The sequence below is a fragment of the Malus sylvestris genome, chromosome 11 (genome assembly GCF_916048215.2).
Source record: "Malus sylvestris chromosome 11, drMalSylv7.2, whole genome shotgun sequence".
Classification (NCBI taxonomy): Eukaryota; Viridiplantae; Streptophyta; class Magnoliopsida; order Rosales; family Rosaceae; genus Malus; species Malus sylvestris.
In genome coordinates, this window is record NC_062270.1 from 90200 (window position 1) to 107220 (window position 17021).

The 17021-nt window shown below is 37.3% G+C and overlaps 2 protein-coding genes and 1 long non-coding RNA gene across 3 annotated transcripts; 2 read left to right on the forward strand and 1 right to left on the reverse strand.

The window, feature by feature from the left end:
- The first annotated feature begins 735 nt into the window (after positions 1-735).
- On the forward strand, positions 736-2489 carry LOC126589371 (uncharacterized). Its single transcript, XM_050254648.1, has one exon. It carries the CDS (start codon positions 1140-1142, stop codon positions 2106-2108), a length of 969 nt encoding a protein of 322 aa, XP_050110605.1. The 5' UTR covers positions 736-1139; the 3' UTR covers positions 2109-2489.
- Positions 2490-4411: 1922 nt separating this feature from the next.
- On the forward strand, positions 4412-16975 carry LOC126589378 (expansin-A15-like). The gene is made up of 5 exons (XM_050254658.1): positions 4412-4426; positions 11126-11243; positions 11457-11509; positions 16204-16463; positions 16672-16975. The coding sequence occupies exons 1-5, from the start codon at positions 4412-4414 to the stop codon at positions 16973-16975; spliced, it is 750 nt and encodes a 249-aa protein (XP_050110615.1).
- LOC126589380 (uncharacterized) lies at positions 13945-16396 on the reverse strand. Its single transcript, XR_007611828.1, has 3 exons — positions 16295-16396; positions 15186-15451; positions 13945-14833 (listed from the first exon to the last, which is right to left on the reverse strand). It is a non-coding gene; the product is annotated as an uncharacterized LOC126589380 (long non-coding RNA).
- Positions 16976-17021: the final 46 nt, after the last annotated feature.

Consider the following 17021-nt stretch of genomic DNA (forward strand, 5'->3'; position numbering starts at 1 on the left):
GGGGGTTGTATGGATTTTGTGTATTTTGAAAATAAGACGTTGTGCACAAGACTTCCACCAGAAATTGAATGTAAAGGGGTCAAGCTTTGCTTTTATTAATCTCTTAACCTCCAGCAGGCATTTGATGAACGAACCTCTTGTCCTTGACGGATATGAATGGACGGATGGACGGATGGACGGATGGACGGAAGGACTCATCATCCTTTTTAATTAATTATTACCCTTGTTTAACAGGTTAGCTTGAGAGTGAGTGAATGATCGACCATCATATCCCTCAACCAATTCTGGTGAAAACCATCTTTAATATTATATTATTATCTGTTCTATTCTATTAAGAGAGGAGCTCTTGTCAACTTTTTTTCCTATTTTTTTCAATTTTGTCCTCACTTTTAAATACACAATATTGAGACGAGGAGGATAAAATAATAATTTTATACATTTTGACAAAATGACAATCATACATATCCTTATTTTTCCTATTTTACCCTCACTTTTGATACACAATATTTACATAAAAAGAACAAAAAACAATAATTATGTAATATTAAGATAAAATATGCACTTATTAAGAGAAATTATTCACACACAAAGTGTGTGCTCTTTGCTAGTTATTATTATTATCATCATCAAAATGAATTTATGAGAGAGTAAGTACGGTATGTATTGCTGGATTGGCTAGTCGCTGGTGAATTGATTGATATTTGACGTAAATTTAGTAAAGTAAAAGCTTAATTTGCAGAGACCATGACCAGGAGGAGAGGAGAGGGGACAAAACTTGTGAAACCCCCCCACTCCCTTGTCATGTGAATGCTATTAAGGCTATCTCTATCTATCTATATATCTTAGCTCTAGCTGTAGCTAGCTGCTTCAGCATATCGTAGTTAAACTTAAAATATCATCATCCACACCGCCCACCCCACAATATTCCCGTTCTGGTTCACGTTCTGTACTAATATGTTTTTGTCTCCATCCAGCTCCTGATGATCTTTTTCAGAACCGGATCGGATCCCCTGCACTAGCTCCATGGATCAACCTTGAATACTATCCACTAGTTAATATATTAAGGAGCTAGCTTGCTTCAGAATTTAGGGTTTCGGGTTGAAGCTCTCGATCTGATTCTGATATCAACCTTGCGCTCAATGAGAGACCTGTCCTTGTTTCTAATCAAGAACTCTCTTGGAGCCAAGATGAAGAAAGGGTTGAGAAACTTTTGCAACGATGATGGCTCAACCTCTACCCTCAACCAACATCACAAGACCACCTGCACCGATGCTGCTGCTGCTACCTCCTCTAATCCTGCACCACTTCCGGTTGTTCGCTCTCCTACTACTGATTATAATTACTATTTGCAGGAAAATAATACCAGCAGTATTAATGATTCAGATCATGCTCTTCATCAGCCGCCGACGTTGGAGGAGATGATACTGAGGTTAGATTTAGAAGAGGAGATTGCGAGATCATCAAAGTATTCAAAACCGAAAGATTATAACAAGTACAAGTACTACAAGGGAAGAATGTCTTGCGTTAACAATTCTGATATTTTACGGTCTGCAAGGAATGCATTAAATCAGTACCCTCGCTTCTCGCTCGATGGCAAGGATGCCATGTATCGCTCCTCCTTCAGAAACAGCTTGGATCATGATTTTGAGCATGATCATACAAATGCTTTTACAAGGACGAAACTGCAGTACTGTAGGCTGCCAGCAACTGTAGCAGGGGAGAGGGTGAAGTGGTGCAAACCAGGAGTAGTAGCTAAGTTGATGGGGCTAGAGGCCATGCCAGTACCTGTGATGAGTAGTACTGGTAGTAAATTAGACATTGCTAGCGGTAGTATCATCGATGTCATGAACATGAAGAAACGGAATCTCATGATCAGGAGGAGAGCTCATGATCATCAAAGACATGAATTGGGGAGAAGACTTGTTAGTAGTTATATGGATATCAATGGCAACGGTAGGCAATGTGATCACAGAATTTTCAATAAGAAAGTTGCAGCAGCTGGCAAGAGGACTACTGCTGCTTTCTCCTCATGCACCACTTCCAAAACTACAAGTGCAGGTTACAATAATAATTACCATATCATGAAGGCAGGTGTTGCCAACAGCTAGCTAGCAGAAGAGAGGCTGGTTTTTCCCGTCTAGTCCACCAAACTGCGTGCGTATGTCTTCTGTAATTCATTAGCTTCTCACTGCAGATCAGCTTCGGATTTCCATTCCATGCATCTGTCCAGTGATTAAGCTAGGTAGCGCTCCTTATTAACAATGTCAGCCGCATATTTTTTTAATATATAGGTCATATGTACTTGGCAGAGCAAGTCTCCCTGGTTTGTATAATGTTGCAACATTATTGTCACATTGGATGGCCCCCAACCATGATCGTGAAGACTAATACTCTCATCTGTATATTTCTGTTTTGTACACCATAAACCAAAGTCCTTTTGTCATCTTAAAAGGCAAATATGCGGAAATGAACACGCATGCTTAAGTAGACGTGCATCCGTGTGGTGTGGGTGTGTAAAGCTAGTTTTGTTTGGCAAAGTTACCGACAACTGTAATTCCAATGATGATAGTGTGCTACAGGATCATCTTTTCATCATCCAATTGAATGCCAACCCAAAAGTTATAATAAGCTTCAGAGATTAAGCTCGCTAAACATTAATTAGAGTACTAATCATGTTCACTAGTGCTGTAGGCTCTTTTAAGCTGTAAAGTTTGGATATTAATTCGTATGCTATAATGTTGGATTTAGCAGGGAATGGTACACTGTGAGCTATGACTTCACAGATTCACTCAGAATTTAGATGAAATTCCAATACAAAGATGAAGGATGATGATAGAGAGAAGAGATAGAGAGCAACAGAGAATATGACTCTGACATTTTCACACATTCACCATGACATGCGCTAGAGAGAGAGAGTGAAGAGAAAAATCACTCCAATTCTAACGAGCAGTATTCAAAATACATCAAAGCAATCTCAGCCTTCCATCTTACACCTTATGAGATGTAGACACTTGGCACCTTACTTACTTAAGACCTATGAGACTCAAATAATAAAGATACAACCAAATCAACACTTAGCTAATTATTCTAGCAATATGAGCTAGAATTACAACTACCACATCAGATCACAATTTACACACTAAAAACCCTAACAACCCCCTTTAAATTGTGAACTGATTTCACTATAAGAAGTTCTTTGAGATAGGTGAATTTCTCTCTTGCTAATGCCTTTCTAAAGATATCAGCAATTTGCTCCTTTGTAGGATAGTGAACCAAATCAATCACTCTTTGTTTCAATGCCTCCTTTATGAAATGACACCTCCTGTTTATATGCTTGGTATTCTGATGAAAAATAGGATTCTTAGTGATAGCTATGGCTGAAGTATTGTCACAGTTCATTGGTGTTGTAACAGATTGGACTTCACCAAAGTCTTCCAAAACAAACCTTAGCCAAGCAGCATGTGCTCTTACCTTAGATGCACTAATATACTTTGCTTTAGCTATGGATGAAGCAACACATTGTTGCTTGACTGAAGCCTAAGAGAAAACTCCACCACTAAAGGTAAAAACATACCCAGATGTGCTTTTCATGTCTTCTTCTGAACCACTCAAATCACTATCACATAATCCTATTAGAATTCCTCCTTTGCTTTTCTTGTACTCCTAGCCAAAATCAAGAGTCTCATGAACATATTTGAGAACCCTTTTTGTTGTCCCAAAATGCTTGTTAGTAGGGCAGTGCATGAACCTTTCTAACAAACATGAAACATACATTATGTCAGGTCTAGTTGTTGTGAGATACAACAAACTACCTACAATTTTTCTATATTGAGCTTCATCTGCAGCTCCACTTTTATCTTCCTTCCTCAATTTATCATTTGGTACCAGTGGTGTGCTCACTAGTTTACAATCTTGGAGTCCAAATTTCTTCAACAAAGATGATGCATACTTTCTTTGGTGTATGAAATTTTATTCTTCAGTTTGCATGACTCCCATACCAAAAAAATGATGTAGAAGTCCCAGATCAATCATCTTATATTTATGCATCGTATCAGCTTTGAATTCATCCATTAACTCTTAATAGCTTCCAGTGTAGATTATATCATCAACATAAATGGACACTATAATCATCTCTGAGTCTCCTCTACACTTGGTATACAATGTTTCCTCACTGGTACTCTTTTTGAAACCACACTGTGCAAAGTATGAATCAATTTCTCCATACTAGGCCCTAGGTGCCTGCTTGAAACCATACAAGACTTTGTTCAATTTGTAAACCTTATCCTCATCTTCTTGCACAATGAATCCATCTGGCTGGTCTACATACACCTCTTCCTCAAGTACACCATTTAAGAAAGATGATTTTACATCCAGTTGAAATAACTTCCACTTGTTCTTTGCAGCCATTGCAATGAAAGTCCTTATTGTGTCTAACCTTGCAACAGGTGCAAAGGTTTCATTATAATCTATCCCAGGTTTTTGTGCATAGCCTTTTGCAACAAGTCTAGCTTTTATTCTTTTGAATTGAGCCATCTAAGTTCAACTTTGTTTTATACACCAATTTTACCCCAATCACAGGCTTATCAGATGGTCTCCTTACTAATTCTCATGTCTGGTTCTTCTCAATCATACATATTTCATCTTCCATTGCCTTCTTCCATGCTTCATCTTGTGCAGCTTCATCATAACATTTTGGTTCAATGATACACAAATGGCATCTCTCATAAATCTCACTTAAGTTTCTATATCTCAGTGGAGTATCATCATACTGAGATGTAGAGTTAGAACTGGTTAATTCACCAGAGATAATAGTTGGAGAACCTTCAATTTGGATTTGAGGACCTTCAAATACAACATGTTCCATGGAATCTGAACTTTCATCAACTTTACTTATCTCTAGAAATTCATTTGCAGAAAATGGAATGCACACTTCCTTGACTTTATGTTTCTCCCAGTCTCATTTGCCATTCTCATCAAAGATCACATCCCTTGAGAGTATCACCTTTTGTGTTTCAAGATTAAGCACTCTATATCTTTTCTCACAAGTACCATAACCCATAAAGATACCAGTGACACTAGTTTCTTTTAATTTATGCCTCAAATTTCCTGGAATGAGAGAATAACACACTGAGCCAAACACTCTTAGGTGTTTAATTTCAGGTTTTCTTCCACTGAACTTCTCAAACGGTGTAATATTCTCCAATGCTGTTATGGGACACCTGTTTAGAAGATACACATATGTGTTCACTGCTTCGCCCCAGGGATTATATGAAAGGTCTTTCTCATGAAGCATGCATTTAGCCATCTCCACTATAGTTCTATTTTTCCTCTCTGCAACTGCATTCTATTGTGGAGAATATGCAATAGTGAGTTGCCTTTCTAACCCCAAAGATTCACAGAACTTTTCAAACTCACTTGAAGTGAACTCTCCTCCCCTATCAGTTCTCAATTTCTTCACAGAATAACCACTTTAAAGCTGTACCATAGCCTTAAACTTCTTAAACACATAGAAGACTTCTGACTTGTGTCTCAAGAAATAGACCCAGCACATCCTTGAGTAATCATCAATGAATGTAATGGAGTGCCTATTTCCATTCATTGTTGGTGTTTGCATAGGGCCATACATATCTGAGTGTATTAGCTCTAGTGCATCTTTGCTTTCCAAGTTGATTCTTTTGGAAAAGACTCTCTGTGATTCTTTCCTAATGCACATCCTTGACACACACCTTCACTGTCATGCATCACACAGGTAATCCAAGAACCATATCATGTTCCTGCAACTACTTCATACTCCTATAATTTAGGTGTCCAAACCTATGCCACATTGTAGCACATTGATGCACATTAGCTTTTAATACCAATTGATCATTGGATGAAAAGCACCTGTTCCCCTTTTGCTTCACACTAACCACCAAGTTTGTCAGCGTTTTGTCATCAAAGATATCCACCTTGTAATCACCAAACACAAGAAAATACCCATGTTCAGTCATCTGTCCAACATTGAGTAAATTCTCTGCAAGTCCAGGTACTAGCATGACTTCTCTTATATACCTTTTTCCCTTCTCAGTGTCAATAACAAGAGTTCATTTGCCTTTCACATCAATCAGAACACATGTGCCAACTTGCAATTTTGCTTTAATACTTATGTCAATGTCCACAGGCAGATCCTTTCTAAAGGTCATATGATTGCTACATCCATTATCTATATACCATATGTCACTCACAACTTTCACTTCACTTGTTTATTTAACAAGAAAAATATTTCCAGGTTCTTCCATTTTGTTTGCAAAATTCCCTTGTTGAACATTCTTATTGAGATTACAGACCCTAACAATATGGCCAAACTTGCCACACTTGTGACATTTGATCTTCCTTTTCAGCCAACACTCTCCATAGTAAAGCTTATCACAGTATTTGCGAGCACCACTAATGTTGCTAGTGTCATTTCTTACACCTGGAGTGAACTTGTTATTCCATTGTTTCTCCTTGAACTTGAAATTCTTCTGAAATTTCATTCCACCAGCATTGGTATTTTGATTACCAAATTTACCATTCTTAGGTGAGATATTCAAACTAGCAAATGCACACTCAGTACTACTTTCTCCATGTCTAGCTAGTATCAGTTCATACCCTTTTCAATATAACAATCACATCTTGAGCATTAATTACTTCAATATATTTAGTGTTCTCTATAACATAAGCTATACTATCATATGTTTTGGGTAAACTGATCAATAACTTTTGCAAAATTCCCTTGTTACTAAGATCTTCTCCATAACTCTTCATTTGATTTATCAAATCAAACAACCTAGCCAAATATGCAGCTAGAGACTCACATTCATTCATACGAGTATACTCAAAATCACAACGAGGACCCTGTAATTTCATAGATCATACCTGTTTGTCTCTTACAAACTCTTGCTTCATAATATCCCATGCCGTTTTTGCAGTTTCTAGAGTTGCAATGCGTGGAAAAATCTGATCCAATACATCTCCTTGAATGATTCCAAAAGCCATTGCATCCTTGACCAAATTTTCACGATTCAGCTTCATCTCCGCCTTTGTTAACTCTTCCTCCGCCTTCGTTGGAGAAGTAAAACCCGTCTCCACAATACTCCATAACTCGTGCAATTGGAAAATCGTCTTCATTCGAATTTAGTAGGGAATGGTACACTGTGAGCTATGACTTCACAGATTCACTCAGAATTTAGATGAAATTCCAGTACAAAGATGAAGGATGATGAGAGAGAGAGAGAGAGAGAGAGAGAGAGAGAGAGAGAGAGAGAGAGCAACAGAGAATATGACTTTGACATTTTCACACATTCACCATGACATGCGCTAGAGAGAGTGTGAAGAAAAATCACTCCAATTCTAACGGTTATACACTTTTGGCAGTATTCAAAACACATCAAAGTAATCTTAGACTTCCATCTTACACCCTATGAGATGTAAACAATTGACACCTTACTTACTTAAGACCTGAGACTCAAATAAGAAAGATACAACCAAATCAGCACTTAGCTAATTATTCTAGCAATATGAGCTAGAATTACAACTGCCACATCAGATCACAATTTACACACTAACATATAAGACTAATACTAATATGGTTCTTGTGCATCAAGAAAAGTAAGAAGGATATTATCACTTACAATTAAGATTGCCCAACAAAGTGAAAAAAAGGGATTGATTGATTATTGCCGCGTGAGGACATCGATTTTCCTTCTCATTAATAATTTTAGTATAATAGTCTTCTAGAAAAAAAATTCATTGTGACAGAAACACGAATGGTATATTACGTGTTTTTATGTAAGTGGTGGAAACTTTTATTTTTTAAGTTATTAACTTTTAACACATATGTTTCACCATTTATATAATGACACATGGTGTACTATCCGTGTGCTAATCACGCTAGAAAATCTCTCAATCTTCTGAGCTTGGCGGTTTGCCACATGCTAACCACTTTCAATATATTAAGATCCTGACTTTTTGGTTTCCTCTTGCTAATCTTCTTTAACTTCCATGTGGATTCACTCTCATTTCTCATGCCTATATGTACATACTAGTACTGTAAAGTCAAACTGAAATGCCCCCATCATCCATCCCATGTGCCCAGTTGGGCCATTAACATTTTAAAGGTAAATAATACTTGTATGTTCTAAATATAATGTTAAAGTGTGATTAAATAAATTCTAGATATATTAATTACTAGTTATTTTTTTTCTAGGATAAGTAATTCCTCTCCTTTTTATTATTACAAATAGAGATATTGTGTAAGAGAATAACATATATCTCATAAACACTGAGAAAAACCCCTATACTTTTCTCCACTCTCTCTTGCCGCACCCCCTATTCCTTATCAGTTAATATAAGCCATAACATTGTCATATTTTTTATACGATTAAAGAAAAAGGAAAAAAAAAATAATGGAGGCTAAGCTAATAATATTATTTACAGAAATGGTTTATTGTCATGAGCAATTTGGGCAGGTGATTCCTATTGTTGCCAACTTGTGAACCAATTAATATATTATTACATTATATTCCTGTTAGTAACACCTAGAGCCTAGAAGCGGACGAGGGCAAGCATATTGCTTTCAAGTTTCAAGAAAGACATGGTTAAATTTAAGTAGAAACAAATTTAAAAAGAAATTATATTACTTGCCTGCCGAGCACCACCACGACGGCCAGAAGGAGGAGAAGAGACCAGTTTTAGGAATCAAAATAAATAATTTATATACAGATTATGACCGAAAGATCGACTTCCGCTTTTACCATGCAACCTTGTAACTTGTCGAATAAATAAAGTCCTACTTTAACTATAAACTGTCATGCAGCGAATATAAAGCATATACATGGTTAGGTGTGAGTGTATGGCAGACTTTATTTGAGAATGTTTATGTAAGAAGTACTTATCCCACTTTGTATTACGATTTAATGATATTCTTTTTCATTTGTAAGTAAGAGGTTTTAGGTTCGATTTTCGCTAAAGACGAATAACCACATTATTATGACAAGTCTAGGGGTGGATTTTTTTGCCAAATTGCCGTGCCAACCGAATTACCAACCGTGCCATACCGATTTTGTGCCAATCGGTAATGGTACGGTATTGTACCGTACCAAAATTTCTTGGTACGGTATTGGTAATGGATATCATTACCACGGTATTACCTTACCGTACCGAAAATATAATATAATATATAATTTATAAATTATATAATATATAATTATATAACACATATTTATAATATTCTAATAATTTGATATGATGAAAGAGGCTCAATCTCGGTTCAAGATTCCAAATAGGAAGAAGATTGTGGCCAATGTGTGGGATTTATATGTGTTGGAGAAGTCTAAGTTATTTGAAGCAATGCATAATCAAAAGGTAAGTATCACAACCAATACTTGGACATCGGTACAAAACATTAACCACATGGTAGTTACCACTCACTTCTTGGATAGTGAATGAAAGTTGCACAAACGGATCATAAACTTCATAAAGATCACGGGTCATAAGGGAGAAGACATTGGGAAAGTTCTAGAAGTGTGTTTGAACCAATGGAGGATAAAGAAGATCTTTAGCATGGGGGAAACTTCTATTTGTTTTGGTTCGTAACTTCTATTTGGATTGTATGCTTAATTTTCATCATGAATCTTGATGCATCATTTGAATTATTGTGTGTGTGAATTGTAAATGATGAATAATAGATGAATTTAGGCTACAATGTATGAAATAAAGGTACACTAAAAAAGTTTTGCCCTTGAATTGGGTTAAAAAAGCAAAAACAAATTTTGTCCCAAAACAAAGTGGCAATTACCATTGCCATACAATGCCAACCGAACATTTGGCAATACCGAACTTCGGTATACCGAAAGTTTGGTATGGTAATGGTAATAGATTTTACCAAACCGAAAGTTTGGTACGGTAATTGGTACGAGGGTTTTGGTACGGTAACCGTACCGAACCCACCCCTAGACAAGTCCATTGTAAGACTTAGCTCATTCCCTCATCCCCTTAGAATAGATACTATCATTTGTCCAAAAAAAAAAAAGCACTTACGTTTGTTTGTAAGTATTTATACTAGATGCGCTTTCATCACAAGCTACCAAATAATATTTAAAACATTTTAATCATCTAAAAGCGTTTATGGTCATTTTAAAAACATTTCCGATAAGTGAAATGTTAAGGAGACTCTCTCAAAGTGAGACTATTTATGGACTCTCTGCCACCTCATTATTTTGAAGTGAGTAATACTAAAAATATGGGAGCATTTTTGCATATCACCATAAACTATAGTGTATGCTCACCTACACCTAATCATCCGTCATGTGTCATTTCACTTAGCTATAGTTAATTTTTTTCAAAATTGAAAAAGTAACATTTAATGTGAAAATTAACTATAGTTAGATGAGAGGACACGTGACAGGTGATTAGGTGTATGGAGAACATACACCATAATTATGGTGGTGAGAAAAAATGCTCTCTTAAAATATTCATCAATTACCACCACTGCTCAACTTGAGCTTTAGGGGTGTTCAGTTCACCACTCTTGTAAACATATGAAAAAAGAAGGTCAAAATGCCACTTGACTGCACTAACAGCCAGGCAAGGCATAAAATTGCCATTAAATTAGTTATTTCTTACAGTAGGAGAGAGGGGGAGTTCAACAAAGCGGGCAGCTTAATTTAATTATCAACCTATAATTATAATACATACTGTATAGTGCTAGTGGAAATGTGGAATAAATTAAGCATTATTCTATTAGTTTGAGACTTCCAGTGAGTTGCCAGCATCTTAGTTTTCTATATTATAGAACTTGGCCATTTACATAATTCCTTAATCTTCTCCCATCGGCCATCTCTGTATCCAGATCTATATGAACAATACATATATATATACACACGTATGTATGTTCCATCTTTCTCCTTCAAACTTCACGATCAGTTATAACTTAATAGTACAACTACAAAGGCTCCCAGTAAGCTTCTTAACTTAGTTTACTTCCCAATCTCCATTTGCTTATCAAGATTTAAATTAATCCCTATCTCGTGTATTTCTCATCAAACCCTGTTATTAATTTTCTTTTTTTCTCGCTTTCTGGCAGGATATGGAATTTCGATGTCAGTATATCACCGTAGCCCTACTTACGGTATCGATTTTGAAGACTGTCAAAGGTTTTGGAACTGGGTGGACAAATGCACATGCTACCTTTTATGGAGGCAGTGATGCCTCTGGGACAATGGGTACGTACAATAACCTTTCTAATCTTTATTGTTCCCACCAAAATAGAAACTAATTAAACTTGCATGCATATATATATATTTTCTGCTGTAACTTGTGGAGTGTAGATATTTAGAATTATATACACGTGTGCTGTCAATATATAAAATGAATGCACGTACGGTGGTTGTTCGGAAAAGTGAAATAATGTGAATTAATTGGGGGTGGTGGTGCAGGTGGTGCTTGTGGTTATGGGAATCTATATAGCCAGGGATATGGGACAAACACAGTTGCATTAGAGCAACTCCACTCATGGAGCCTTCCCCCTGGCAATCCACTATTGAATCCACAATTTTGAACAGTAACTGCCATTAATGAACAGTAATTGCCATTTGCATCTCCACCCTTGGAGCCCTCCCCCCATGCAGTAGGCAATAAAATATTAGTTTTTTTGTTTGTTTAAATAATACAAAATAAAATTATTTGTAATTTCGGATAAGATTTTTTAAATTGTTCTCGTTGCACCACGTGTCATTTTATAAAAACAAACAATTATTTAGCGTTGGATTTCGATAAGATTTTTATCCAATGTCATCGTGCCACGTGTCGTGATTTTTTGAAAATCTTTGACGATAGATTTTGATCAGATTTTAACTCGTTCAAAATTGCGCCACGTGTCATTATCCGAAAAGACAATTATTGGAGATCGATTTCGATAAGATTTTTATCCAATGTCATCGTGTCACGTGTCGTTATCTTTTGAAAATCTTTGACGATAGATTTTGATCAGATTTTAACTCGTTCAAAATTGCGCCACGTGTCATTATCCGAAAATATAATTATTGGAGATCGATTTCGATAAGATTTTTATCCAATACGATCGTGCCACGTGTCATTATCTTTTCAGAATCTTTGAGGATAGATTTCGATTAGATTTTTAACGAATGACGGCATGCCACGTGGCCTCATCTACAATCCGATCCTTTTCTGAATCGTCTATATAATCCACCATCCATCCTCACAAATCTCACACCAATTTTCTCAACATCTCTATCTCATTATTCATAATTTCTGCTTCTTCTTCACCATCCATCCTTACAATGTCTTCTTCTTCATCAAGGATGATGTGGGAAATCGATCAGCAAGAGGAGGAATTGTTTAACCAATCTGAAGGAATGTTCAACCTTCAGATAGCCGAAAATGAGATGGAAGAGGATGAGGAGCGTAGAAGGAGAGATGATGAAACAAGAATGGTCAGAGCCTCACATTCCCGTTGAGTCATCCAGACTGTTGCTCAGATATGCAGGCCCAACCGTTCAAGAAACCTTGATAGAAGCAGGCAACGACGGGGTGAAGAGTTGTTGGACGATTACTTTGTCCATAACAGTGCATTTCCTGATACGTACTTCAGACGCCGTTTTAGAATGGAACGAAATTTGTTCAACAGAATCATGACTGATGTTTGCAACCATGATTCTTACTTTGTGCAAAAGAAGGATGCTTGTGGTGTTATGGGTCTCCTGCCTGAGCAAAAAATCACTGCTGTGTTGCAGATGCTTGTGAGCATCTGCAGACCAAGTGGATGAGATAACGAGGATGGGGAAATCAACCATTCTTGAGGCCCTGATGAGGTTTTGCGGAGCAGTCAAATCTTTGTACACCGCAGAGTACCTCCGAAAATCTACTCACGTGAACTTGCAAAGGCTTCTGAAGAAGGGCGAGATGTAAGGTTTTCCTGGGATGATAGGAAACATCGATTGTATGCACTGGACGTGGAAAAACTGTCCAAGTGCATGGCAAGGCGCATATGGGGACAGAAAATGATCAAAATCTATCATTTTGGAGGCAGTGGCATCTTTTGATACATGGATATGGCACGCCTTTTTCGGGGTTCCGGGGGCTCAAAATGATCTCAACGTCCTTGCCCAATCCCCATTGTTCAACGACGTCCTGCAAGAAAAGGCACCAAAAGTCACGTACGTCGTCAACAGACGTAGGTACGACGGGGCATACTACCTAGCTGACGGCATTTACCCACGGTGGGAAACATTTGTCAAAACAGTGCCACGCCAGCGAAGTGCAAAGGAAAAACACTTTGCAAGCTGTCAAGAGAGGTGCAGGAAGGATGTGGAGCGTTGTTTTGGTATCCTTCAAGCTCGTTGAGCGATCGTCAGGGGTGCTGCCATAATGTTCGATGTAGAGTCACTTCGATCCATCATGATGACGTGCGTCATTCTTCACAACATGATTGTGGAAGATGAGTTTGATTATGATGCGGTTGATGAATATGAGCCAGAGCCAGACACGATGAACAATTCAAGAACACGGATATATTGTGCGCATGATGCCACCGAAGAACCCGTGCAACACGAGCCATTAGAAAGGGATGGACGTTACAATGAAAGGGTCATTCAACGATATACTGCACTTCAAAGGTCATCTATGCACAATGATCGGTAAATTGACTTGATAGAGCACCAGTGGGCATTAAAACAAGCTGAAGATACTTAAGTTTATTTAGTATGTTTGTTTGTATTTGGTGTGTTTATGTAATTTTATTTGGTGTGTTTTTTGTAGTGAGTTTTTTATTATTTCGTATGTTTATGTAATTTTATTTGGTGTGAATTATTTGGTATGTTTATGTAATTTTATTTGGTGTGTTTATGTAATTCCAATTGGTGAGTTTTATTTGGTGTGTTTTATAATTTCATTATACGTGAACAATTTGATGAATTAAAGATTCTATTATTAGGATAAATATATTACGAAATTAAATACATGTACTCTCACTTTAAATAAAGTACTAACTTCAATAAAATGGAAACAACATAAATAATAAATTACAACCCAAAGTGATTGGAAAACTATGGGCTCCGATTACAAAAGTACCCTATTCCTCACCACTTAACCAATCTGTGGTGCTAGGATCATCTTGTCTTGTTGTGCTAGGACCATATTGTCTTGATCTCGCTTCTCTTGCACGCCTCCTTTGCACCACATCCACTTTCTCCGACTGCCAAAAATATTTAGAATTTGAAGACATCCCTTCTAAATGCGTGTTCATAATGTCACGATCTCGTTGTGCAATTCTTTCTTCTCTAAGCAACTCCCTTTCTTGCCTAAGTAGCTCTCTTTCCCTTTATTCAGCTTGAAATGCTTGTTGAATAGCTGCAACTTTTACCTCATCTCTAACCTTGTCAGCCTCATATTTCGCCAATTCCCGCGCCAACGTCAATTCACCTTGACGAGCAAGTTCTTGCATGTACTTTCCATAATCATTCTTGGAAGCACTCCCTTTTCTTCTTTGAAGCCTTCTTACCTAGAGGCCTAATTGGATAACGGGTCGACCCCGACGCTTGTTCAGGAATGGGCGTTTCAGGCACTTCTTCTCCATCTTCTTCATCAACATGGGAGCCATGATCGGGTGTAGAGTGTGGATGGGTGCTGTGTACAAAGGTGCTGTGTAGAGGGATGCTGTTCATGCATACTTCTGGACCAACAGGCACAACTTTGAATTTAGGACAATCTTAACAATATTCCAACATTCCCACCGCGTGAATGATTTGTTTCTTGATTTGATTTTGGCACCATACCATGCTTGTGCTTGAAGTTGCTACAAATGAATAATATTGAAATTATTAGGTAACAAATAAATAATACAAACAAATGAATAATAATGAAATTATTAGGTAACAAATAAATAATACAAACAAATAATAATAATGAAATTATTAGGTAACAAATAAATAATACAAACAAATGAATAATAATGAAATTATTAGGTAACAAATAAATAATACAAACAAATAATAATAATGAAATTATTATTAGGTAACAAATAAATAATGCAAACAAATAATAATAATAATGAAATTAGGTAACAAATAAATAATACAAACAAATAATTATAATCAAATTAGGTAACAAACTAATAATACAAACAAATAATTATAATATATTCTTACCTCATCCGCATAATTTGCCCCACTTCGAACATTACTACTAGCTTGTGTCAAGGCATCTTTCCACGTACTAAAGGAATGGCAAAGTATTTTCCAACGACTGTACATTGATTCTTTGGTTCTTTTCCCACCTATTTGCTCAAGAAATTTGGTATGAATTAAACTCCACATTTCTCGCAACTGCATCTCATTACCCGTAAGGGAATTATGAGTAACTTCAACCTAGCTAGTGCACAACGCAACATCTTCAAGAAGCGACCAATTCGTACCTGCATCAGTAGTCATTTTGTGGAAAAAAATTGGATTGAAACTTTAAGAGAAAGATAGGAATTTGATTGAAAGTAGTTAAGAAAATATGAAATTGTGGTGTAAGGTAGATGGAGAAGAAGTGGTATTTATAGAAAAGTAAAAACAATTTTTTACAATTTTTTTTCAGATTTTTTACAATTTTTTACAAATTTTTTTAAATTTTTATACAAAAAATTAATATTTGCCGTTGGATTTTAAAAAATTTGAATTCCAACACTCCAGATTGTGCCACGTGTCATAACGGTAACTTTTCTTAATTTTAAAACTATTTTCTCTTTTTTTAAAAAATTAATAAAGCAGATTTATATCAACCGTTGATCTTAGATCGAACGGTTGATATAAAATCAGTTTTTTTTTATTACCGTTGCAAATCGAACGGCTCGTATTAAAGAGCCGTTGGGATCGAACGGACCGTGGGAAGCCACGTGGCTTCCCAACGGTCACTGGGCACGCGAGCCACTTCCCTGAAATCATGTCGGGTGACACGCCCCCACTCGCGAGTGAAGGGCACGCGCCTGACACAAAAAAAATTAAAAAAAAAGCCCGGACCCAGGCCTGACGTCACGGGCCTCGGGCCACAGGCCTGTCAATTGCCCACCCCCCTCTCCCTCGGGCTCCCACCTTCACCCGGCCTCTCCATGGCTGGAGAAGAAGCAACAGGCCCTCGGGCCCTTTCCTGCAGCCTGTCCCCCAGCAAAGAGCATGGGTGGAGTTGCTCTTAAGCACTGCTTTGTTCAATAATGGATTGAGCTGTGGAGCCTGCTATGAGATTCAATGTGTGAATGACAAAATGTTGTGCTTACCCGGAGCCATTACAGTAACCGCAACCAACTTCTGCCCACCAAACTTGGGTCTTTCTAATGATGCCGGAGGCTGGTGCAATCCTCCACTGCGACACTTTGATCTTTTACAGCCCGTTTTTCAACACATTGCTCCCTACAAAGCCGGAGTTGTCCCTGTTCAATACAGAAGGCAATCAATTATATCCTCAATTGGCATATATCTAATACTAACTTTAACTAACTAATAGCACATGACATGATTGATCCTGTGGTCTAGCATCAGTCAGTCTTTACTATGTTAGACGAAGTCTTGAGTTCAAATCTCATAGCCACTAGACAACAGTTGATAAATGAAAATACTAATGTTAACTAACAAGCCAATTAATATTGTAATGCAGGGTTGCTTGCAAGAAGAAGGGTGGAATCAGATTCACAATAAATGGGCACCCCCACTTCAATCTGGTGCTTGTAACCAATGTTGGTGGAGCTGGTGATGTGGTGGGTGTGTCTATTAAGGGTTCGAAAACCGGTTGGCAGGCTATGTCCCTGAACTGGGGTCAGAATTGGCAAACCAACTCCTACCTTAACAGTCAGTCCCTTTCTTTAAAGGTCACAACCAGTGATGGCCGCACTCTCATCTCCAACAATGTCGCTCCTCCCAACTGGTCTTTCGGCCAAACCTACACTGGATCCCAGTTCTAATTAACTTACCAAGTATCAGTACTAATTAATTATAGTCTATAGAGAA

Bases quoted from the DNA above. Each gene is read 5' to 3' on its own strand.
- LOC126589371 (XM_050254648.1), top strand. From the start codon at position 1,140: ATGAGAGACCTGTCCTTGTTTCTAATCAAGAACTCTCTTGGAGCCAAG.
- LOC126589378 (XM_050254658.1), top strand. The intron at 11,244-11,456 runs GTACGTACAATA...GTGGTGGTGCAG, and splicing joins TGATGCCTCTGGGACAATGG to GTGGTGCTTGTGGTTATGGG. The intron at 16,464-16,671 runs GCAATCAATTAT...ATTGTAATGCAG, and splicing joins GTCCCTGTTCAATACAGAAG to GGTTGCTTGCAAGAAGAAGG.